General features: G+C 40.3%; 1 protein-coding gene across 3 annotated transcripts in view; it reads left to right on the top strand.

Moving 5' to 3' along the window:
• Nucleotides 1–24153, top strand: part of NT5C3A (5'-nucleotidase, cytosolic IIIA) — a 34334-nt gene extending 10181 nt beyond the window's left edge. Inside the window, exons 1-9 of one of the 3 annotated variants that reach the window (XM_072153258.1) lie at nucleotides 10444–10593; nucleotides 15403–15501; nucleotides 16493–16562; nucleotides 16651–16697; nucleotides 19038–19123; nucleotides 20340–20429; nucleotides 20731–20893; nucleotides 22512–22712; nucleotides 23618–24153. In XM_072153258.1, coding sequence (XP_072009359.1) covers nucleotides 15403–15501; nucleotides 16493–16562; nucleotides 16651–16697; nucleotides 19038–19123; nucleotides 20340–20429; nucleotides 20731–20893; nucleotides 22512–22712; nucleotides 23618–23719 — 858 coding nt within the window. In that variant the 5' untranslated portion in view covers nucleotides 10444–10593 and the 3' untranslated portion in view covers nucleotides 23720–24153. Of the gene's footprint in view, nucleotides 1–10443; nucleotides 10594–10735; nucleotides 10758–15402; nucleotides 15502–16492; nucleotides 16563–16650; nucleotides 16698–19037; nucleotides 19124–20339; nucleotides 20430–20730; nucleotides 20894–22511; nucleotides 22713–23617 lie in introns of those variants that run through there. The other 2 variants (XM_072153259.1, XM_072153257.1) reach the window with 2 other exon arrangements.
• Nucleotides 24154–25586: the final 1433 nt, after the last annotated feature.

Here is a 25586-nt window from a genome sequence, read left to right as displayed (position 1 = left end):
TTTTTCTATTATAGAACTTTTTTTTGTTTTTTAACTTTATTAGTTCCACCATGGGACATAAACAAGCAGTGATCTGAAGTATTGAAGGGTATTGGCTCATTCAGCCTATGCACTTGTATAGGCTTACACTGTAACTTTAACCCCTTAACGCTCTGCGCCGTAGCTCTACGGCGCAGAGGTATAAGGGATGTATGAAGAGGGCTCACGGGCTGAGTCCTCTTCATACAGAGGTGGGGGTTTTTGCATTTTGCACAAAACCCCCACCGCTAATAACCGCGGTCGGTGCTTGCACCGATCGCGGCTATTAACCCTCTAAACGCCGCCCGCAAAGTCGCGGGCGGCGTTTAAAAGACGGCGGCGCGCGGGCGCCGCCATCTTTTTTTCGATCGCCACGCCCCCGAACGTCATCGGGGGGCGGCGATCGGTTACCATGGTAGCCTCGGGTCTTCTCTTGACACTAGGCTACATGGTTTATGCAGGTTCGTTACAATGAGCCAGTGGCTCATTGTAATGTAAGACCTGCAAAAACGCCATATATTGCAATACTGTAGTATTGCAGTATATGGTAGGAGCGATCTGATCATCTAGGGTTAATGTACCCTAGATGGTCTAAAAAATAGTGAAAAAAAAAAGAAAAAAAAAAGTTTAAAAAATAAAAAAAATTAATAAAATATTAAAAGTTCAAATCACCCCCCTTTCCCTAGAACGGATATAAAACATAACAAACAGTAAAAATCACAGACATATTAGGTATCGCCGCGTCCCAAAATGCCCGATCTATCAAAATATAAAAACGGTTACGGCCGGCGGTGACCTCCGAGGCGGGAAATGGCGCCCAAATGTCCGAAATGCGACTTTTACACCTTTTTACATAACATAAAAAATGATCAAAATGTCGCACAGACCTCAAAATGGTAGCAATGAAAACGTCGCCTCATTTCGCAAAAAATGACCCCTCACACATTTCCGTGCGCCAAAGTATGAAAAAGTTATTAGCGTCAGAAGATGGCAAAAAAATTTTTTTCTTTTTTGTACACATTCGTTTAATTTTTGAAAATGTATTAAAACACAATAAAACCTATATAAATTTGGTATCACCACGATCGCACGGAACCAAAGAATAAAGTAGGTGTGTTATTTGGAGCGAAGAGTGAAAGTCGTAAAAACTGAGCCCACAAGAACGTGACGCACGTGCGGTTTTTTTTCAATTTTTCCACATTTGAAATTTTTTTTCAGCTTCGCAGTACACGGCATGTTAAAATAAATAACATTACGGGAAAGTAAAATTTGTTACGCACAAAATAAGCCCTCACACAGGTCTGTACACGTAAAAATGAAAAAGTTATGGATTTTTGAAGTTGGAGAGCGAGAAATTAGCCGAAAAACCCTCCGTCCTTAAGGGGTTAAAGGGGTATTCCCATCAGGGCATTTACATTTAATTAAATTCATTTGCCATATATAAACATTTCTTCAATTGGATGTTAATTAAAAAAATGTTCCTATGTGAAGATAATTTCTCATAAATGTAGTCATGTTGTCCCTTAGAAACGAGATAGCTTCCTCGGATACGACCCCTTCACACTCTGGCAGCGGTGGCCAGACTTGCGCTATAGAGTCCTGCCGGACCACCAGGATTCATTACCACAGGACGGCTGTGCGACATGTAGTAACTCCCGGATATTTTATATACAATAACCTTTTGTTTCTTTGTGCACTCAATCCATCAGAGGTGGCCGTATCCGAGGAAGCTATCTCGTTTCTAAGGGACCACATGGCTACATTTATGAGAAATTATCTTCACACAGGAACATTTTTTTTTAATAACATCCAATTAAAGAAATGTTTACATATGGCAGATTAATGAAACTGAATGTGAGTGCCCAGACGAGAATACCCCTTTAAGCTCCCCTGACACATGGGATCTTACAGGCATTGCCTAAAGACAGCCATGTGGTCCTGGACAGACATCAGGGCTGTCATGGATATGATCAGCGCAGTGGGGAGAGGGTTAGGCAATCGGGGGGGGAGAGTTTTGAACAACCCTTACTAATGAGTTTCCTACGTGTCAAGGTAACTGCTGTATTTTCATCCATTTTTTTGCAATTTTATTTTATAGTGCAATCCAATAATTAAACTAGTATCCTCTCCATCATCATCAACAACCTTTTAGTAGGTGAAATAAGGCACAAAATAAGTTTCACTGGTAATTTCACAACGAAATCATGCATGTGTTTGAATAGGCCGCCAAAAAAACTCCTGGTAAATTTACCAAATAACATTTACACGAAATACTGAGTAATGTATATACCTTTTGATGTTGTGTATACAGTAGTTTAGATATTTAAAGGGAACCTGCCATTTAATATAGATAAATACTTCATCAAAAACCAGGATTTCACTGGTGACTGTTTCATTTTAAGCTCAAGCTGATGGTCAGTTACATTCAGTTTTTGTGATCCTTGCCTCAGGTTCTATATTCATGTATAACCAGTAGTGTACATTTATTTTCCTGACTGTGGACAGTACGTTCCAGTGATGCTGTAACAGCAGGCGATGTTATGAGACATGTAAACAGTTTCTGCGCTATATATACATGCGGTGATACCATGTCTGCTGTGAAGTCACTCGCACTTGACATTCCAGAAGAAGCAGCTGGCACAATCTGCACAATACTGACATATATTAACCTCTTAACGCTCAGCGTCCGATATATCGGACGCTGAGCTCAGTGACTTAGCGCTCACCGTCCGATATATCGGACGCTGAGCTGATGCCGGTTTGGCTCAAGATCTGAGCCGAACCGGCATCGGGAAACACGGGGTGCCGGCTGTGACTGATAGCCGGCACCCCAGTGTAACACCCGCGATCGGAGTTGACTCCGATCGCGGGTGCTTAACCCGTTAAATGCCGCGGTCAGCGCGACCGCGGCATCTAACATGTATCTGGGGGGTCTTTCCCCCACGATCGGCCCCCCCGAACCGTTTTCGGGGTGCGCCGATCGTTGCTATAGTAACTCTGGGGTCCGATCTGGACCCCAGAGTTACCTGCAAGAATTGCCAGTAAGATGGCGTCTGTGACGTCATCTTACTGGCACAGTGCCAGCCTATGCAAGTGCATAGGCTGACACTGATAATACTCTGCAATACATGAGTATTGCAGAATATTATCATGAAGAAGCAATCAGAAGATTGCTTGTTCATGTCCCATGGTATAAAAGTGAAAAAGTAAAAAAAAAAATGTTATTCAATAAAAAAATAAAGTCATAAATCACTAAAAATGCCCCAAACTCCCAAAACATATAAAGAGACATATAACTCAAAAAAAAGTCTAAATCATAACACAAACCCCACATATATAGTATCACCGCGTCCGTAACAACCCGTAGAATAAAAGTAAATCATTATTGAACCCCCACGATAAACGCCGTAAAAAAAAACTGCTATAAACCTTCCAAAAATTATGATTTTTAGCTATTCAATCCCACAAAAAATGCTATAAAATGCGATCAAAAAACCATGTGTACTCCGACATGATACTGGTGCAAAGTACAACATGTCCCGCAAAAAACAAGCCATCAACCAGCTCCGTAGCCAAAAAAGTAACAATGTTATGCCACTTGGAAGACGGCAATACATAAATGATAGATTTTTCCCCACATTAGGGTTTTGTTTGACAAATTTAGTAAAACGTAAGAAAATATATTCAAGTCTGGTATCCCCGTAATCGTATCGTCCCATAGAATAAAGATAACATGATTATTAGTCTATACGGTGAACACCAAAAAAAAAAAGAGTAAAAAATCCAGTACCGAATTGATGCTTTTCTACTCCTGCCCTCAAAAAAAGTTCCTAAATTTTCAACAATAGGTGATACCAACCCCAAAATGGTAACAATGGAAAAAGCATCTCATCCCGCAAAAAAAATGGCATCACATGGCCCCAATAACGCAAAAGCGAAAATTTTATAGCCTTCAAAAGGGGCCAATGAGGAAACTAAAATCCTGGCAGCTGCAGGGCGCTCCTTCCCTTCTGCGTCTCGCTGTGCGCCCATAAAACAAGTAACGGCCACATGTGGGGGGTCTTTGTACTCAGGAGAAATTGCAGAACAAATTGTATGGTGGGTTTTCTCTTTTTATATTTTGGAAATGTGTAAATTTTAGTGCTAAATGAACGTATAAGGGAACAATTTGACCATTCTAAATTTCACCTCCATTTTGATTCAATTACTATGAAGATCTCAAGGGGTTAACAATCTTCGGAAAAGCGGTTTCTGATAGCTTGAGGGGTGCAGATTTGAAAATGGGTTGGTTATATAGGGGGTTTTGATGCTAAATATGTAAAATTTCATTCCAAACTGTATTTATCCCCAAAATAGTCAATTCTGAAAATCCGGAAAAGCGATATTCTTTTTGTAAGCCGCGTGACACCAAAATAAATTATCCAGACATATCAAAAATTATGAAAATGTAAAGTAGACAAATGGGAAATGTTATTCAGCAACTTATTTAGGTGGTAAATCTATCTGCCTGGAAACGCAATGATTTTGAATTTCGAAAATGGCAAATTTTTCAAAAAATGTATCATATTTTCTTTTTTTTTGTAAATAAACGCAAAACTTATCAGCCAAAATTTACCTCTAAAATGAAGTACAACATGTGGGGAAAAAACAATCTCAGAATCGTTTTGATAAGTAACAGTGTTCAAAAGTTATAACCATATAAAGCGACGCAGGTCAGAATCCAAAAAATCGGGCTGAGCCTTAACCTGCAAAATGGCTGCGTCCTTAAGGGGTTAATAACCACAAGGAATGATATGTTTACACACTATAGACAGTAAATAAATTGGAGATTACATTAGTATTGCTGTGTGATTAAACAGTATATTAGTGTCAGAATATCATAGCCCACTTCCCTCACATCCCCTTTTTATATAATATGTATGAAAATAATATTCTAAACATCATAAAAAAAAATTGTTTGTTAGTTGTTGTTTTTTTTTTTTAATAAAAAGTGATCCATATAGTACTTATGAAAAGTACAGCTCTGTATTGCAAAAAATAGTGAAAACGGTGGCATCACCGTCTTCACTATTTTATTTATCAAAAACACATTTTAATAGTTTTATGGGGTTAATTATCTTCTTGATAATGTGCAACTGGATCACGTTTTAAGTGCAATGTGTTTTGAATAGTGTTTTCAAGCGATTTTGGAATATATTCTTCTAAAAAGAACGCTGGCGTTTTTTCCGGCAATGCAAACATTTGTTTGTTGCCTAAAATGGAAACGCATGCTTACCAATTACACACTTGTTTTGTAACACACTGAAAATGTATCCAATTTGCAATCACTCAGAGGTTGCACTAACGTTTTTCTAGAAAGGTAATGATACTCCTGTTTGAGGAGTATTCTTAGCCAAGGAGCAATACATTTTTCTGTGCTTTAATAGACAATTGAGACAATTCTAGTAATTTTACATTGTGCGTTAAAGGGCTATTCCCATGAAGACAAGATTCTTAAATATTTCACAAATAGAATTCCAACCTGTCTCATCAGTCCTGGTTTTCCAAATTTTGGTTACTCTTGGACCCGACTGTAAATCTTCTCATTAATTGCTGCTCTTGTCTGTGCACTGCAGTTCACTCAACATATATATAAACCTGTACCCTGATACTCTAAGCATATTGTTAGTGCACAGCATCTCATAGCACAGAGAGATCATGAAGTATCTGCTTAGAGAGTCTTGAGTAAAATTGTAAAGTAAGGTGTTAAATTATGTTTAATTTAACAACACTAGGGGATTTAATTTAAACAACACTAGGGAATTAAAATTTGAGAACTTACTTTCTTGGGCAAACCCCTTTAAATAAAAGGGCACAATCTTTTTTCAGTCTCCTCAGAAATTTCAACCTACAGAGTGGACTATGGTTGACACCGGCCCCAAGCCTAGATTGGTATGGTGCAGTTAAATTTTATTTCATTTACTTTTTGGGGGTTGGGGGCATAACTATAAATTTTTTTTTTTTTTTTTTTTTAATTGCAATTTTTACAACAGGTGGATGTTTAGCAAGCAGCACATTATAAATGTGTTCTCTGCTTTTCTTATGTACAGATTACATAGAACAGTGATCTAATGGTAACCTCCTGTCTACAGAGACATACAGAGATGATGTGCACATCCTCCCTACATGCCTCTCTCCCCCCCCCCCCCCCCAAGCTTTCCCTATGTCCCTATGAGCCCTGTATACAGCGGCCACTGTGACAGGGGACTGATGACATCATGCCGATGTGCACAATGCCGTGGTCACAGTATTGACTCCTCCCGGCCGTCGCTGTGTTATGTCATGTGACTGGAACACTGCTGCGATCACATGACCTTAAATCGGGCAACAAGGCTGCAGCAGAGATCGGCCAGCTCACAGCCTAGCCGACAGGAGCAGAAAACCTTTTGTTGAAGTAAAACTGCCTGCATACGCGTCTAGGATGTGAGCTGGGGAGGGCAATGACATATTCTTTGGGTCAGTGCGATCACGGTGATACCAAATTTTATATAGGTTTTTTTAATGTTTTCATACATTTACAAAAATTAAAACCTCATGTACAAAAGAATTCTACATTTGTGTGGTGTCAATTTTTGCTACCTGATAACGTTTGCAATGCTTACATTTTGAGGACTCAAAGGCCTTTTGATCGCTTTTTATTGAATTTTAAATTTTTAGCAAAACGGCAAAAAAGTGCCATTTTTGACTTGGGCACTATTTTCCGTTGCGGGGTTAAAGTCCTGTTACATGTCAGTAAGGGGTTAAAAAAATAAAGCTTTACTCACCTCCCCAGGTGCTTGTTGTGTCCTGTGCTGCGGTCCATGGGAGCCATGCCCCTATTTGTTTACAGGGGTACGGCCGCTCCAGTAACATCCGACACGCCCAACCGTCTCCTGTCCTAGCGCCTGATAGAGCCCCTAATACAGCGTGTGCCAAGTTGCCGGAGCAGAGCAGTCATGCCCCTGTAAACAAACAAGGGCACGGGCTTGACAGACTGCGGGGGGTAGGTGAGTAAAGTTCCCCACCCCCCTGCGCAGCATGCCTGCTAAATATTTTTTTTATAGTCGGACAGCCGCTTTTAAGGCAGGGTCTAATAAGCTAGCATACACAGTAGATCCAGAAGCCATTGTTGCACCAAAAACAATCATAACCTCGTGCTCTTGTCACTTCATGGTGTGGAGTCTAGTCTATGACCATGTTATCAAAGGGTTAAATTGTCAATTGGAAGTTTTTCCGATCCACAACCTTGGGGCAGAAGCCAAGATCTCATTATACAGCACAGCAGCAGCTCTGTTTTAGTCATTATTCTTGTTTACCAGATATTGTTGGTGTAGTATTTAAAACTTGCCCCTAAATATAGACCCAGTCAGTACAGCAAAGAATGATGACTTCTACATGCTACAGACATTTCACATACTGTATATTGTTTGTTGTTAGGATAATTTTTTAAAATTTTTAGTTTAAAGTAGTTGATTAGTTATTGTAGAACATTTATTGTAATACCCCTAAGCTGGCAGAAGTATGTGCGTGACTTATGAGAAGGCAGCCCCTATGTCACACTTCTTTTTATTGAGGTGGCTGGAGTGGCAAAATGTATATTCTAGATGTGAAAAAAAATTGGAACTGGAGCTCCTTATCTTGCTGGACCCAGGAGCAATGTAGCTAAAGGGGGGCAGAATGACAGAAGATGCTGGAAGGTGAAAGTTGTTATTTCTGGAGTTGCTTTGCTACTGACCCCCAAAGCACTTCAGCCTAATTTTCATATTTGTAAAGTTAATGGGGGAGATGTAATAAGATGTCAGTCTTTAGACCAGTGTTGGTGGACCTATGGCACGGGTGCCAGAGGTGGCACTCAGAGCCCTTTTTTTGGGCACTCAGGCCATCTCCCCAATTTCACCAAACAGGACCAAATCCACCAAATCTTCTTGCAGTCCCAAGCAACTTAAGGGATGCTGCTCTCGGAGCTATTTTAAAGCGACACTTCGTTTGAAACTGTGGCAAAAGTGAGAAGGTGTGGACGGGGCTACATTATCTTTGGAGATCCTACTGCTGGACCCACCACTCTTCCTGGAAAGATGCTACTATGATTGTCTGAATTTGCCCACCTTCTTTCAACTATATTGGTGGCTTCAGTGGACTGATCCTATTGAATGATGTTGAAGAACAGGTAGCAATAAGTTGCTGCTGGAAATGCCACGTTGGCACTTCCTGGTAAATAAGTGGATTTTGGTAGTAGTTTGGGTCTCTAAAAGGTTCACCATCACTGAACTAGACAGTTGTGTCAGATTAATCCCTGTCTGATGCTGGATGGTTTATTTGGTGCAGTATAAGACTGTTGAGTTGTGCTTTGTACCTCCTCTCAGTTGGACTAGTTTTCTACACCACACTATTTAATTTTCTGGTGCACAGAAGGACATGCCCCTTTTTTGAGGAGTTGGAAGCCGAACAGCCCAAAAATGGTCTAAAACCTCCAGTAAATGTGTCACAGGGCATTTCAGGTGCAAGATGCTCCAGTTTTCTGACATGGGCAGATCAATACATCTCCCACCAATGTTAGGCATAAAAGGAGCTTCTAGGACAGTGATGGCTAACCTGTGGCACTCGGAGCCCTTTCCGTGGGCACTCAGGCCATCACCAGAGATGACTCCAGGTATCGTCCTGCAGTCCCAGAAGCCCAGGACTTTCTTTGCACAGAGATATTTTAAAGTGACAGCTCTGCCTGGGACTATTTTCTGCTTTATTGGTGTCCTCAGGTGCTGGTATCAATGAAAACTGTGACAGAGAAGCGAGTATAAATCACAAATTAAATTTCTGTGTTGGCACTTTGCTACTACTTTGTTGTATTTTGGGCACTCGGCCTGTAAAAGGTTTGTCATCACTGTTCTAGGAAATAAATACAAAGATATGGGTGGACAGAGTGGCCATAGCCCTACCTTACATCACAGTTCGTTTAGGTAGGTAAATTGTGCTGTCTGATTCCCTGACAGGAGAAGAGAGACTGTTGTGTCTGGCAGAAACCAAACCAGGACAGAAGACACTGTTTATTTGTGTCTGCCTTCATAGTGGGCGGTCATGCAGGTTTTATCTGGGAGTACAGCCGCTTGCTTCAATAATCCAGCACTAAGAAAGATCTTAAAAACAAATACTTGGACTAATTTGCCTTTTTTACGTACCAAGTTTCATTTTAATGAGTAATGTCCCTGATTAGAAAAAGTTGAAATATGGCTGGTGGGAGCATTAAAACAATGAACCTCTTATACTTGCCTGTCTCCTCACGCCCATTTACCCATGGTTCAGCCCGTTACTGCCATGTGTCTGCCACAGCATTAGTTTCCGGCTTTAGCTGGCTCTAGAAAGTGGTCTAGATGACAAGGCCATCCACTGTAAACAAAGACTGGCAGTAATGGGCTGCACAGGGGCTGAATGTGAGCGGAGATGTAATAAAACAATAAACCTCTCATACTCCATTCTAACTATTCACCCCCATGCATCTATTTTTTTTTTTTTTCTAATCCTGAACAATTCCTTTAGCTAGTGCTTTTTTCAGAAAAAAAACATGTTACACAGCTCTTGGGTTGTAAATTGAGGCTACAGTGATGTTGTGTTGAGCATGATATAATAATTACCCCTGGTTTCTTGCTGGTGGCTTGGCTGATGTTGGGATCTAATTGTATGCACCAATATTTCTAATTAATAACTGATGAGAATAACCCCTGGAGCTACAGCTTCACATACATAAGACAGACTTGATTCACTGACCTTATGAATAAAAAACTACACGTGCTGAGAGTCATCTCATAATCATGATTGTTAGTCAATGACTACAATAGTGATCACACACAGGCAAAAGTGGGATCAAGTATCTTAAAGGCGACAGGTCTTCTTCTTTGGTCCAGAGGTGCATTAAGACTTCTCCTTGTTGTCCCTTACAGCTGCATAATTTTTCACCAGAAGTCTTCAGCTCCGAGCAACAAATCTCCACACTGTACAGCTAAAAATAATCCAGTCACTCGGACAGTGTAGTGTTACCTGGATAACAATGTCCCAAACTGTGCTCCCTAAATTGCTCCATTCTAACACATTATCTTGCTAATTATTCTTAGTTATATTCGGTATACAGTGTGCCCTATTATTAAGAAATTCATTCAGTTTCGATTTCCCAGAGCTGGTGTTCAGAGCTAGGAAGTGTTTTCCTGTAACTGTTTGATACAGAGAGAATTTCTTTGTGGCAACATGAATGCGGTAAGGAGCATTGCACTGGGGATTTTCCTGCCTCTGCAAAAAAGGCTAAAATCCTTTTCTAGTATTCTGAAAAACAGAAGTTGTGATGGAGCCAAAGGTTGTACATAGTTTGTGCCCCCTGACCCCTTCTGTCAGGATTCCAGCTATGGCACGGTGCCCAGCTATGCCGCCGTACGTCAGAGAGCTGCAGCCTGCTGGGCTGGATTAGAGCTTCTATTTCTAGTAACGCCCTTATCTACACCTTGAGCTATATAAGCGCTGTGCAGACAAATAGAATTTTCTTTTCTCTTGTCAGCTGCTACAGAGAATCCCGTGGTAAGAATTTTCTGCCTATGTAAACAAGCAGGCTGCCTCCCATGACTCGGTAGTATTATCTGTGCGGCCATACCTGCCCGGCAGGGTCACTAATCACTGCTGATGTCTAATAACTATAGTATGTACTCATCTCACCATATGTAGCTATACTTAGGCCATTCTGTGTAAGTGTCTTTATGTTTAAACATTTCGTAATGATTGTGTTTTATGCCTTTTAACTTTTACAGTTTGTTTTTTGCAAGTGATGTTGATGATCTGTAATGTTTGGAGTTGTAGATCTTTAACAAGCAAATAGACACATTGGATGGGGAAACTGCTTAGAAAAAGAACATTTTATTATCTTTATTCCCTATAAAGATTAAGACTTTGGTTCTAATATTTAAGAAATGTAAATAGCCCATGTTCAGGTTGACAGGGAGTTTGATCCTTCTTTTTTTAAGTTGTTCTAAATCAAGTGGCTTTGTAAAGGAAAAAAATGTAAAAAATGTTATGGAGTATGGGAGCCGAGCTTATTGATTGTGAGATGGATACATATCTACTGTTTTATTTTTTTTTTTTAAGTTTCAGTATAATTCCCACTTCCAATGTTTTTCCGATATGCTTTTCGGTTACGGGGCTGCAGCACTATTTTTGCCATTATACAGTCATCCATTTGGTTTATTCATTTAAAGTGCAACCTGAACTTTATTTAAATGTTTCATTAATGAAAAATACAAGAGAGTATACCAAATGCTATAATCTGTCTAACACTTTGATTTTTTTATTCTTTCTTAATGACCAGACTTTTCTGCTGCTCTGCTTTTGCTCTAAAGCAATTGGAACACGACTGTGCTCTGCCCATGGAAACAGAGCTGTGTGCTTGTCAGATTCCATGGACTGAGCAAAGGTCCAGGGACAGGAGTCCTTGTATCATAGTGAATTAAGATGCAGGGGGAACCAGGAATGTCATTTTTATCTGGTAACAGGTTCCAATATCCTATGCTATGCTGAGTTTAAAAATATTTTTCATTCTGAATCATTTCAGTAGTTTATAGAAGTTTAATTCACATCACCTGGCTCAATGCTAGTAGCATGTGGTGAGTCCCGGGGCACTGTGTGCGCCTGTGTCTCCTCACGCTTGCTCAATACCTTCTCTTATCCACACCATGCCCCTCACTCCCCTGCCTGCTGAATGCACATGACATGAAGTGGGGAGCTGGATGAGAAAAGGAGACTGACACAGATGGCAGCTGCCTTCTCCCCATGGACTCGCCACTTGTGCTGGAAGGGAGCCAGATAATGTGAATTAAACTTGTATGAAGTACTGAAATGATTCAGATCGGCAAGGGTCTCTGTGATGGGGACTCGCATGGATCACGAGAACCTCAAGATAAAGAGAGCAGCATTCATCCCTGTGGCAATGACAGAGATAGCAGAGGGCCATACTCGGCAATGTCCGTCAGCGTCATAGAGATGAATAGAATAACCAGCAAATTCTGTGTTAGCCACTGTCTTGTACATTATAAGGTACACTGCCCTGTAAAAAGTGGAGCTTACATCACTTTCTGAAAAGCCACAACCCCTTCAACAGTTGACTGTAAGTTATTAATATCAAGTGGAAGTCAAACTTTAAACACTATCATCATTATCAAAGTCTCTAAAGGGTACTTTACAATTGTATGGTCAGGAACTATTTCAGACTTTGTTTCTTACCTGAAACTGAATACATAGCCTTATCGTGTTTTCTGCATGTGACATCTACAGCATCTATGCATCATGGAGGTCCTGTAAGTTGACATTTTGGTGTACTACATTGGACTTGACTTGAACATTAAATTTTCTTTCTGCTGTAAATACCATAACTAACAGGCTCATAAGTATCTGTTCTTATCCCCAAAGTGTTACTATTCCATGTCATTGTATTTAGTAGACTTTGTAAGCGCGTGCACTATTCTTGAACTTGTGTTATGTATGAACAATCTTTAAATCATCCGCTGATGATGGTTTCCATATGCATCCAAATCCCGTTGCCACGTGCCAAATACAAGCAGGTATGTTTTTTAAAAACATTGGTCAACTATGAGTCATAAGAGTATTCATGCAGTGTTTTGCTATGGAGGGTTAGGCCACAGGCGTGCCTCTTTATGAGCAAGCAGGTAGTACAAGTTGTGTTGGTCATTCACCAATATTTAATTGGGGCTTTCTCATATATGGGGCATTATGTGATTGTAAACATTTGTTTTATATACCAAGCAATAAAGCCTCAGTCCTGAAGACTGTTATAATAACCAAAGGTCAAATGTCCCCACCTTATTCACTGAACACTAAATCAAACTTAACTTTTAATAGTACTGTATATATTCTCGAATATAAGCCGACCCGAGTATTAGCTGAGGTACCTAATTTTACCACCAAAAACTGGGAAAAACCTATTGACTCAAGTATAAAAATAGGGTGGGAAATTCGTTGGTCAAAGTCGCCCCAGTATATAGTCAGCTCTGCCCCCCAGTGGTATATAGCAAGCCAACTCCCAGTGGTATATAGCAAGCCCCCTGTAGCAGATGCTGACATCACAGTTGTGTGCTGGCCTGGCTGTGCTTATACCCGAGTATATACGGTAATAATTACAAATCTTATGGCCAGAAGAGACAAACAAGAAAACAAGTGTGGTAAATAATTTAAGTATGGCGTTCGGAGATCTTTGTCAGCTCCATAGAGATGATTGGAACGGAACGGTCATGGCTGGCCGTCTTCTCAATTAATCTCGTGGAGCAACGAGGGGGTCTGACTAAGTTACCCCCTCGTTCTTGTGATCAGTGGCGGTCTCATTACTGAGAACCCAACTGATCAGCTAGTTACCCCTATCCTGTAGACAGGGCCTAACTTGATTTGTGGGAAAGTGCCTTTAAGCAAAAACATTTAACTATGCAGCTACATAGTGAGTAGTAGGTCGGGATGTGTGGGGCAGTTTTTTTTTTTTTTTTTCCATTTTTGATCTGACCTTAGTTGAGCCAGCATCAGTGAAACCACACAAAATGTTGGAGAGTGTTGGCTCGGTTCTAGGTGCATTGGTCGCCTGGCCTGAGAGATGTATCAAGTGTCTTTCTTTGAAATGTTTGCCTTGATATGACCACCACTAGAATATATGTAGGATCAGACTGATTCCTGGATGCTGTCACACACTTTCTGGCCAACCTTGTGTAAAGGTCACCAGTTATTACTAGAACTAATGTTTGATATATTTACTTATGTGACAGTCACAAATATGACCCTCTGCACTAGGTCATCTCTTTTGGCTTTGCCTAAAAGAATTCAGAAATTGCTACAGATATTTTACGCACTTTAAGTGGAAATCATTGATTTTTATCTGCCCATTTGGGTGCCAAGAACAACTTTGTTTTAGGAAATAATTCCGCAAAATCTTCTGAGAAGCTGTCCTCTGCAAGTTTCTAAAAATGGCTTTGTTTCTGTTTACTCCTTACGCCAGCCACATATTTCATAACCCTGCTTAAGGTCCTTCAAGGACACTAGTGATGGGAGAAGGGAGCAGCAGCACATTTAACTCTTCTCTCTGCTTTTCTAATGATTCTGCTGTGTATAGAAAATATTCTAGCCAATAATGCTGGCATTTCTTTATTCTGGCACTGTATGTGTGTAACGTATATACTTGTGTTCCTCATATTATAATTTACTATTCAGAATTCTAACAAATTATTCTATACTTAATGAAGAATACAATTACTAAGATATACGTCCGGAGTACCAACGGGTCTATACTTAGTGTCAAGGTCATAGGTAGACCTATTACCTAATAGGCTAGTGCATCCTTTGTACTCTTATTTATGCCATTCCAGTTTGATGCAAAATGCACAGGTTGTTCTTGCATGCTCCAATGCCTTCCAAAAAGAACTAAGTGTTTCCAGTAAACAGTGTCCCTGTACACCCTGCTCAGATTTCTGTTACTTTGGGCTTTAAATCTGGTTTTGTTCTGTTTAGAAAAACCTGTCTGTTGCTACCTATTTCGGAATTGTCCTCCTCTGCAGCTACATTATATTACATTGTATAAACACTGAGGGCTCCATGCACACGACTGCTTTTGTAGTCTGTGAAATGGCCGCACAAACTGCAGCCAGCTTATGGTCGCCATTGACTTGCATTATACACAGTCACGGTTCAGTGAGCACACCATGTCTCTCCAGGTCATGACCAAGTTGATGATAGGGCGGGTCCTGTTCCTGCCCTCATCTTGGCAGGGCCTCCTTGCTCCCTGTGGAGGTGGGAGTGGTGAGGAGTACTCGCCCCTCCCATCTCTAATGGTCTGCAAACTTCACTTGGTTTGCAGCCTGTATGAAGCACAGGTTTGTGTGCATTTAGATTAACCTTGATCCTCATGGTTTTTAGGAGTAATTATGGCAATCGTACAAAATATAGGGTATAACTAATATAGCGTAAAACTATCTTCAAACAGGATGTAAAAGGAAATCTTTATATGATGCATCAGAAATCGGGCAACAAGTTGATGTGGATTTTCATCATTGAGTGAAAATCCGATTCAAAATGCTGCAGAAAATGGACATGCTGAGGATGAAACATTGTAAATGCTAAATAAATTGGCGTCTACAACAGATGTTATGCAGCAGATCTTTTGTGCATCGTCTACAGTTACCCGAAAGTATCTCTACATTTCCCTCCCCAGAGATGACACCTTGACCTAGGGGCTTGTCATTGTGTATAAAAAAAGCAATCGCTCTGATATCCTGCTGTGAATGCTATACATTTCCACAGGTAAATCTTGTATATTTATGTTAAGTTTATATCTTATTGTTGTAGATGCCAGAATTTCAGAAGAAAACTGTCCACATAAAGGACCCGGCGAGAGTCGAGGAGATAATATGTGGATTAATAAAAGGAGGTGCTGCTAAGCTTCAGGTAACGTGTGCCCCTGGAATTACTTCTCAACTTGATCACCACATCTTGTGCTGAGTCTACGGCTTCAGAATCCTATAACCTGCGGGTTTTACCAGGTCACACTCCACCCCGTTGGAGCAGGAACTGATGGGGGCGTTTTATGAAGCAGCTTTACATAATTTGTAAAACCTATTGAAATTTATGATCTTGCTGCAAAAGTCCAGTTGTTGTACATTTAGTGTCTCTTACTTAACCTCATTGTATAAGGGGAGTCTGAGGTAGCCTAAAATCCACTACCCTAAATTATCTTTCCCCATATGAATTACACTGCGGCTGGTCTTGTGCACATTGGCTGTAATGTAACAGACGGAAGACGGGAGACCATTAGGGCAGGGGAGAAAAGGGCCTGCTAGGTAGGGTCCATGTAAAAAAACAATATATCCTACTTTACTCTATAAAACTTACAAGATTATTCCATTGCACAACAGTAAAATAATCCTGAGCTCTCATCCTACCAGGTTTTGTCTTTTACGTTTTTACCAGGCACTGAAATCCAAGTTACTTACATATGTCAATATCTTGTTAGTTTTATGGAATAATGTGGAATATCTTCTTTTAACATGGACCCCCCCCCCCCCAGTAGTCTTTTTCTGTCCTAGTTATATTCAACAAAAAATGGCCCAAAGGTGCAGTTGTTTTTGTAAAAAGGGTATATAAGAGATCAGCAACAGACTCTATGTACCCCGAAATAATGCCATGAAAATAATGAAATCCTCGAATGGCTGTGATGACAAAAATGTATGGCTTTTGGAAGGTGAGGGTAAGAAAATGACATGTATTTGGACCTTTAGGCCCAAAGCAGGCCGGTCACTAAGGGGTTAAAAATACATGTGAATTTACAGCTTAGGAGCAGTAAAGTTTATTCCCCGTATTACGAATAATAATGAGATGAATGCTTGTTGCCTTTTGCTGCTCCTAAGATCCATGTTTTTGGTTTGTTTTTGTATTGCAGGTAATAACAGATTTTGATATGACTCTAAGTAGATTTTCCCACAATGGAAAGCGATGTCCCACTTGCCATAGTAAGTCTGTTTCCAAAAGTCCGACTACAATTCTGCTTTATATACATGTGTTAGGATGTTAACTTCATCTTTTAATCTCCATTTACAGATGTAATCGATAACTGCAAATATGTAAGTGATGAATGTAGAAAAAAGGTATGTACCACGCTCCTCCTGTATCCTTAATAGGTGCTTGAGCACATTTAAGGCCTGTTGCTTAATATATATATATATATTTTTTGTCTGTGTGCTGCATTTGCATTTTTATGGTGTTTTTCGTGACTAAGTGCCCCAAATGACATGTCTCCTTTATTTTTTCAGTCAGTACTATCACAGGAATACCGAATTTATATAGGTTTTATAATGTTTTCATACATTTACAAAAATTAAAACCTCCTGTAAGAAAAAATTCTTTATTTTGCCATCTTCTGGAACTAATAACTTTTTCATACTTCAGTGTATGGAGCTGTGTGTGATGTAATTTTTAGTTAATAATTATGATGTTTTCAATGCTGCCATTTTGAGGACTTTATGGCCTTTCGATCACTTTCTATTAAAAAAAAAAATGTTTGTTGCGACATGGCAAAAAAGTTTTGACATTTTTGACTCCGTGAGGGAGTTAGAGAACCCGTCATGCAAAATAACAACCTACCGTATTTTTCGGCCTATAAGGCGCACCAAAAATCCTTCAATTTTCTCAGAAATCAAAGGTGCGCCTTATAGGCCGGTGCGCCTTATATATGAACTTATACAGAAATGTACTACAGACAAGATGTACTGTACATTTACCAGTGTTTAATAGCTCCATCCCCAGAAATCTCCTGCACCTTCCCACACAGTATACAGGGTCCCTAGCTCCTGAAGTGCCCTGGCACCACAACTAACATTGTGCCCATCCTGCCCTCCCCTAGCACAGAGAGACCGGAGCCGCCATAGTGCCGACCACGAGGCAATCATCATCATCAGTAACAATCCCCCATACCTGACAGCCCTGTAACAGGGGAAAGAGAAGGAGCCACAGGGAACCCCACAGGAATAAAACCCTGGCTGAGGAGGGAAGGAGAAGGGGCAGAGGGAGACCGCTTAACCCCTGCTGCATCACCCTGCATTAACCCCCAGCAGCCCATACCTCTGAGAACGGAGCTCTCTGACACGCTGAAGACAAGTTTCCCGGGAAGTGTAGCTGGCTTGAACTGTGCACAGGTCTGCCACCTGCTGGTCATTTTTAGGTACTGCATTTGATCCTGCGCCTTATACTCCAGTGCGCCTTATATATGAACCTAGATGTCTTAGCAGGCATTTATTAGAGGTGCGCCTTATAGTCCGGTGCGCCTTATAGGCCGAAAAATACCTACAAACCTAAGCAATGAGGTCCTAAATCTCTATGCAAATGACCTGTGAAATTACCAATGAGTCATCGTCATATTCAAGCTGTCCAGCTTATTCATGAGTGGGAGGCACAGCCACACCCCCAGTGCTTGACTGACAGCCTGTATGATGTGAGGTATAATGGTGTAATGGTTCCTCCGTGTCTTCCTGGTGCTGGTGCCCACTGCAGCCTATGTGTGTATAGGAGAGATACAACAGCTCCAGGCAGCCATGTTATAGCAGAACATGTCAGGTACTTGTGTAGGTGATGTCTGTGTCTCTGTGTATTAGGAGGATGCAGCATGTCAGCAGATGCAGAACACACACCAGCAATGCTTTACTATACATTACACACAAACATGAGCAGCGGGAGGAGAGGGGAGGGGTAACAGGGGTGACATCGCTGCCTCTGACTATGTGACCAGCCTCAATTACAAAAGATGATTTTATAATGATAAATGTATGAATTTACTAGCTAAAGGCAGGGATGGGATCCTTGTGAGCTGCTCCAACAGGTAGAGGTGACAGAAATAGTGACAAAGACCTGATGACAGGTGTCCTTTAAACGCTGGGAGACACATATGGGGAGAGATATTTGTATACATGCTGTTGAAGGGGTGCTCTATACCAAAACATAAAATATTCTTTATAACTCAAGGACCCAAAGCATAAGAGGGAAATGATGGCACTCACCTATCCAGCAATTTCATATAATTGATTCTTTATTCCAGGTTAAGGGAGTGACGTTGCTTGTATGAAGAGCACCTCTGTGTCACTGCCTTAGGCTACATTCACACGACCATTTGGGGTCGTGTATACAGCCATAACCTTGTGGCAGTATATATACGTCCCCCATAGACCGGCAATAGGAGCACATGTGCGGCACCGGACCACTCTGTACCCGGGGAAAAGATAGGACATGTCTTATCTTTCCCTGTATTATGGCGCCATTCGCCATGTATCTCTATGGAGAGAGGCGGGGGCAAGCAGCACTCACCCCCTCCTTCTCTCCCGTGCGCCCGCCATGCTATAAAGATTTTTGTCATTTTCCATAAATCCTGAGGATACTTTCTGGGCTGGTGTATACAGTCTTTTTTTCTCAAACTTTGTCCTTTTTGTTTTGCCTAGTTATATGAACTGAAGGAAAAATATTATGCAATTGAAATAGATCCAGACCTTACAATCAAAGAGAAATATCCCTACATGATTGAATGGTAAGTCAGAAATGCTAATAGATGCCATGTTTGGGGAGATGCCCATGGCCCAGCCCACTCCCTGTCTCTGTACACCTCCTCCCTGCCCATTTGGTTGTCCCTATTCCTGACTTGTTCCAGGAATGTGTTTCATTTTCATAGCATGTACATCGGGAGACTGGTGTTCAAGTCCTGGGGGGTTTTCACATGGTGAAGTTTGTAACAGAAAAAATCAATGTCAATTTCCTCCTCAAATCCACCTCCAATATATTTGTGAGGCCACTTTTTTGAATTTTTTATCTTTTTTCTTAAGATTTCTCAATGAAACACCCATTAATAAGAGGATATTTTCTGTGGTAGAATCCAGTCTAATGTTGTGCAAAATAGAAAAAAAAATTTGCTCATTTTTTTAATGTGACAAAATATGGGTGTATGAATAGCCCTTTTAATGTAAAAAATATTTTTAAATGTTTCAAAGTATAAAGACATTTTCTTACTCAAGACCTGTACTCCAGAGTTCTGTTGTCTAAGTTGCAATACTGGATTTTGCATCATTTTGTTTGTACAAAGATTTTTAAATATTTTCCTGTTTAACGGATATTTACCATGAAAATCAAGCATTGATAAACCAGGGGCACTTGCTCAGAAATCCAGGCACCGTGACTGTGGTAATATTCTTATATTTGTTGTTCATCCTTGAAATGCTTAAAGAGCAGAGGGGAGACAGTGTAGCAGTCAGGGGTGCTCTGGTAACACCCTGTAGAGCCCTTCATGCTCTTTAGTACAATATGATAAGAAATGGATAAGAAATATAAGAATATTTCTCCAGTCACAGTGCCTGCATCTATGAGTAGATGACCCTGGTTTATCATGCTTTGATTTTCATGGTAGATTTCCTTTCACTTGGAAAAATGGATGTGGATAGCATTTGAGTTTCTTCTAGAAAGTAGTGTAATATTTTACAGAAGAAGAATTAAAATTAGATTGCATCAAATTTCTTAAACTTTGCAACAATTGATAACATTGAAGCAGTAAAGACAACATAATTTTCAGCAAAACCTTTCTGCCCATTGAATCTCCTTCATTGATAGTATCGGTAGAATAAACTTCCCACATCTAATTGGTGAAGAGCTGAATGTGGTCTCCACTACCCTTAAATAATTGACATTATATAAGTGACATGCTCCTCCCCACATTCCAGAATCCAAAACCCAGACTCGTGTTTGTTTTTTTTAAGGTACACTAAGTCGCATGCACTGTTGATCGAACAGCGGATTCAGAAAGATAAACTTGTGGAAGTAATAAGGGACTCTGACATTATGCTCAAGTAAGTTTCTATTACTAAGTTGCTATTTAGTTTTGTACAATATAAATGTGTCCATTTCTGTTCTAGTTTAATGACTGATTGGCTTTGTCTAGAAAATACATAGGAACATCTACCGTATGTTGTCACTTGCAGTAGCACTTTTCCCCACTACTTGGCGCCATTCCTTTTCATAGACTACATGAAATGTCGTCTTCTATTGAAAAAGTATCTTTCAGAAAATAATTTCTACAACCCTTTCTGAGCGTTTTCCATAGTTTCAGAAGTATGTAGTATGTATCTATTTTCTTGTTCTGTTTTGCAGGGAAGGATATGAAACGTTCTTCGATAAGCTGAATGAACACAATACTCCAGTCTTCATCTTTTCAGCAGGGCTTGGTGATGTTCTGGAGGAAACAATACGCCAGTCTGGTGTATACTATCCTAATGTTAAAGTCATCTCCAACTTTATGGATTTTGATGAAAATGTAGGTTTGGATTTGTGTGTTGTATTTATAGTTTGCATTTATAGACTTTCCTGGTAGCAAAATGAAGTAATGTGAATGGCTGCCCTGTAATATTGCCTTTTTACATGTAGGTGGAGGTCCCAAACGTGGGACCCATATCCATCAGCCACATGCTATGTGGGTATGCCAAATGGTGATTGATATATCTTTTTACTTTCTTAATGTAGTAACTTAGAGCAACCACTGAGGAGGCGCTAGATAGTCTTATTGCATTCAGTTGAGTTGGGTGAATTAAACCCCTTGTGGGTAGACATGTTATCCTTCCATTGCTTGTAGCAAAGTTAGTATACATTTATAAATATTTCTAACTTGTAAAAACAATAATAAGAGGGAGGTGGGGAAAGGTAATGGGGTAGAGGGGATACAGATGTCATTTTACCATAATTAGTTGAATTCGCAGTTCGAATTGTTTCCATTAAGTTATACTTCAAGGGTTTTTTAGTGGCATTAAACGTACCCCCAAGGAGTGTCCACAAAATTTTTATATTTCCAGGATCGAGGAGTGAAAACACTTGATATATTATCCTCACTATTGCCTATACTTGTGCCAGGGAGCCCACATTTTAATAAATGTGTCATGTTTTCTATCTGACCAACTTGTTAATTCCTCTAATCTACACATTTGATCAACTTTATTGAGCCACTCAGGTATTGTAGGGGGCGTTTTGTTCAGCCAATATAAAGGTATCAGTAACTTCGCTGCCTGTACTAGCGCAGTTGCTAGATTCTGTTTGTTAGGGGTCCAAGTTTTGTTAGGTAGCCACAGGAGGACACTTGCTGGAGTTAAGAGTATTGCCTGGGATGTTATCTGATTAGTTATTTTAGCTACTTCTTTCCAGAATTTCTGGATCCCTGGACAGGACCAGAATATATGAGCATGAGAACCAATTGCGCCATCACATCTCCAACATTTGTTGTGTGAAGCTAGACCCATCTGGGTTCTATACCATCTGGTCGTTAATTTATATGAGCTCTCCTGGACCTTCACACATCTTGAGAAGCCATGAGAGTTTTTATGAATTTTGGCAATCTCTATTTCCTTGAAGTTGAGACCTAGATCTTTTTCCCAATTAGCAATATAGTCAGGCTTCCCCTTCCCCAGCGTGTCCTCCAGTAGTTTATTATATATCTCAGAAATTAGACCTTTTGGTCTCAACGGTTTACTCATCAAATCCTCTATCCATGTATTTTCTGTAGGCCCATGTGTTTTAGATGTTATGCGTCTCACAAAGTTGTTCAATTCAATCTTATGTATGAAGTGGATGTCAGGAAAGATGTTATTCATGAGTTCCATTAATTCCTCTTTACTATGTGATTTCTTTAATATTTCACTGGCTGGGGTGAGTTCGAGTTTACTCCAAATTTCTGATATGTCAGTGGTAGTGGGTTGGGTGTTCTTCCATTGCTTCTTACCTATGTGTAGAAGAATTGGACATAGTCCTCCTCATACTTTGTAAATACTTCACTAGGATCACAATTGTCTGCTCCAGTTTTTCATCTGACAAGGTGTCCCCCATAACATATGAAGAATTGATGGTGGAGCCTATTTCATAACAAGGCTTTATGTCATCTCTTCCAGGGCGTGATAAAGGGATTTAAAGGAGAATTGATCCATGTTTACAACAAGCATGACGGTGCCTTAAGGAGGACAGAGTATTTTAACCATTTGAAAGAAAACAGTAACATTATACTTCTGGGGGATTCTTTAGGAGATCTGACTATGGCGGATGGAGTGCCAAATGTGGAAAATGTACTCAAAATAGGATACCTTAATGATAAGGTAAGGAAATGGACTGCTACCCAGCTAAATAATGGGACTGTGCTACTTAAGTGTATCAGCATGGGTGCTAGTAGTCATAGAAAACCTCTTTAAAGTGAACCTGTCACCATGAAATGCAATGTAATCTGCAGACCACATGACTTGCGCCAGATCGCAGCCACCATTGTAATCAATGGAGGTCAGACACCGTGCGGGAGCTCATTCTTTCCCTCTCCTCCTGGCTTGTGGCTCACAGCAGATGTATGGTACTACGCCAGTGTGCATGGAGCCTTAGAGCAGGCAGCATTTTATAGAGAAGGAAGAGCTGAGCAGAATTCACTGTAACTTGTATCCATTCACATCTCTTTTCATTAAATTCTTATCATCCTATCAGTGATCCAAAGTCTTCAGTCTATGCGTCTGTGCCGCTTTATATAAATGACTAAATGTTAGGCCCATTAACTTAGCGCATTAACTTGTTCAGGGAGTTAAAACGGAACCATGTTCTGGTCATAACCCACGGACCAAGTATAGTGCACTCGATGGGAGTCCTTGCATCATACAGAAATGATGCACAGACTCCCTGCCTGCCAGCTGAACTGCAATGCCAACACTGTAACAACTAATAAGGAAGAATGACAGAAGAAAAGATCAAATATTAGAGTTCACAGTTATCATCTACACAATTGATTCATGCAATTGACACTTCAAGTCAATGGGGCCGGTTAAGTCTCTATAACAGACTGCCCTTTCAATTTTGTGGTCAACTGGCGTGTCCTGTATCTTTCCTTGGAACTGTACATTTTTGTTTTCCCCATTTGTCCTGGAAATATAAGGATATATGGGTGTACAATGTAACTGTACTGGTATAGTAAGATAAGATAACATAAGAGAAGATAACTCTTATTTGTTCTCCCTTTTTACAGGTAGAAGAGTTGCTAGAAAAATACATGGACTCTTATGATATAGTTTTAGTCAAAGATGAAACCCTGGATGTGGCTAATTCCATTCTACAAAAGATTCTTTGATGCACACATATCTACACCCTTCACTTGCCAACTGGGAGGACACAAATTAGCTGCTTTTTTTATTAATTCTCATATTGTGATTTAAGTTTTAATTTTATTTTATGTAAAGATATTTAATAGAACTATTTTTGACTTTTGAAGCACCTTACCTTTTAGCACTGTACTGCTTTGTTATACCTCTGAGTGTTCCTGTGTTTCTGCAGTACGGCAATCACCTTCAGCCTCCATGAGAAGTGAATCTAACCAGCAGATGGAATGGAAACCATTCTGCGGACCGAATGTAAAGAGTTTGAGATGTATCTTTATTTTCATATGCCCTATAAGTCAGTGTATTTTGTATAAGCATATGTTTTTGAAGGCCAAATATGCGCATGTTTAAAAATGCTGTTTGTACAATCTTTTTATGTATTAAATTATCCACTTTATTCATTGAATTTATGTGCTGAACTGTATTTATACTTTATAGTGTGAAGTTGTTCTTTTCCATGCAAATCCAATCCACATTCTGTGGGAAAATCTGTGCTGCAGCTTCAGGCTTCCTGCAAGTAAACATGAAATGTGAACGTGTGTCTAAACAACTAACACACTTCCCCATTAATTTCTATAGGGTCTTCCACCTGGCCATGGATTCATGGATCCATGTTTCAGAAATACTATTCCATATTCACACACACACACCCTTCCCCGGCAGCATTAAGTCCACAGACTATGATGTCGGCAAGCAGCTGACGCCATAGCTTGTACGCTGCCAGCGCGCATGGACCTGTCACTACCGCCAGGACTGGATCAAGCAGTGCACCTGCGGAGGGGCATTGGAAAGGTGAGTGCAGAGCTTGTTATTTTTATATGCTCTGCAGGGGGCTGTCTATATACAGGAGGTGTCTATATACTGGGGGGCTGGCTAGTTATATACGGGGGCTTGGCTGGCTATATACAGGGGGCTGGTGCTGGCTGGCCATATTCTGGGGGGCTAGCAGCAAATCCACAAATAGTATGCTAAGTGTGCAGGTTAATATCGATCAGTGGTAGGAATAGATGGGTATTGTGTATATAGTGATTGCTTGGATCATAGCAAACAGTTTCAGATATGTTACAAAAAAAAAGTGTTGTCCAGCTTCCAGGCAAAATTCAAATATAAAGATAATCAGGAGAAGGACCGCGGCCCTTCCGGATAAAACTTCAGTCTATATTAAATTCTTGGATAAAACATGGTAGATTACATACACAAATCGCCTACGCTTTTCGAGCTATTGAAGCTCTTGGTCATGGCTGAAAAATGTTAGAATCACGTAAAAATTTAAAGGAAAGATCTACCAATAGGATTTGGGGGTGTGTGAGGATCACGTGATGCAACACGTCAGAAAAAGAGGCGCGTGCAAACAACGTGATCAGCCCCGTCACGAGAGGTGTGTCTCAGTCATGTGATGCAGGACGTCTATGAGGGTAAGTATAAAATGTATGATGAAAACATCACATCGGTATAAATAAACGACGTATGCAGCACAGGTAATGAGACAGGGATCAGAACTAACAATACCGCTCGTTCACTTCCTCATAGACGTCCTGCATCACATGACTGAGACACACCTCTCGTGACGGGGCTGATCACGTGGTTTGCACGCGCCTCTTTTTCTGACGTGTTGCATCACGTGATCCTCACACACCCCCAAATCCTATTGGTAGATCTTTCCTTTAAATTTTTAAGTGATTCTAACATTTTTCAGCCATGACTAAGAGCTTCAATAGCTTGAAACGCATAGGCGATTTGTGTATGTAATCTACCATGTTTTATCCAATAATTTAATATAGACTGAAGTTTTATCCGGAAGTGCCGCGGTCCTTCTCCTGATTATCCTTATACTACACC

The sequence above is a fragment of the Engystomops pustulosus genome, chromosome 5, assembly GCF_040894005.1.
Source record: "Engystomops pustulosus chromosome 5, aEngPut4.maternal, whole genome shotgun sequence".
NCBI lineage: Eukaryota > Metazoa > Chordata > Amphibia > Anura > Leptodactylidae > Engystomops > Engystomops pustulosus.
This window is presented reverse-complemented; position numbering and strand designations above follow the sequence as displayed.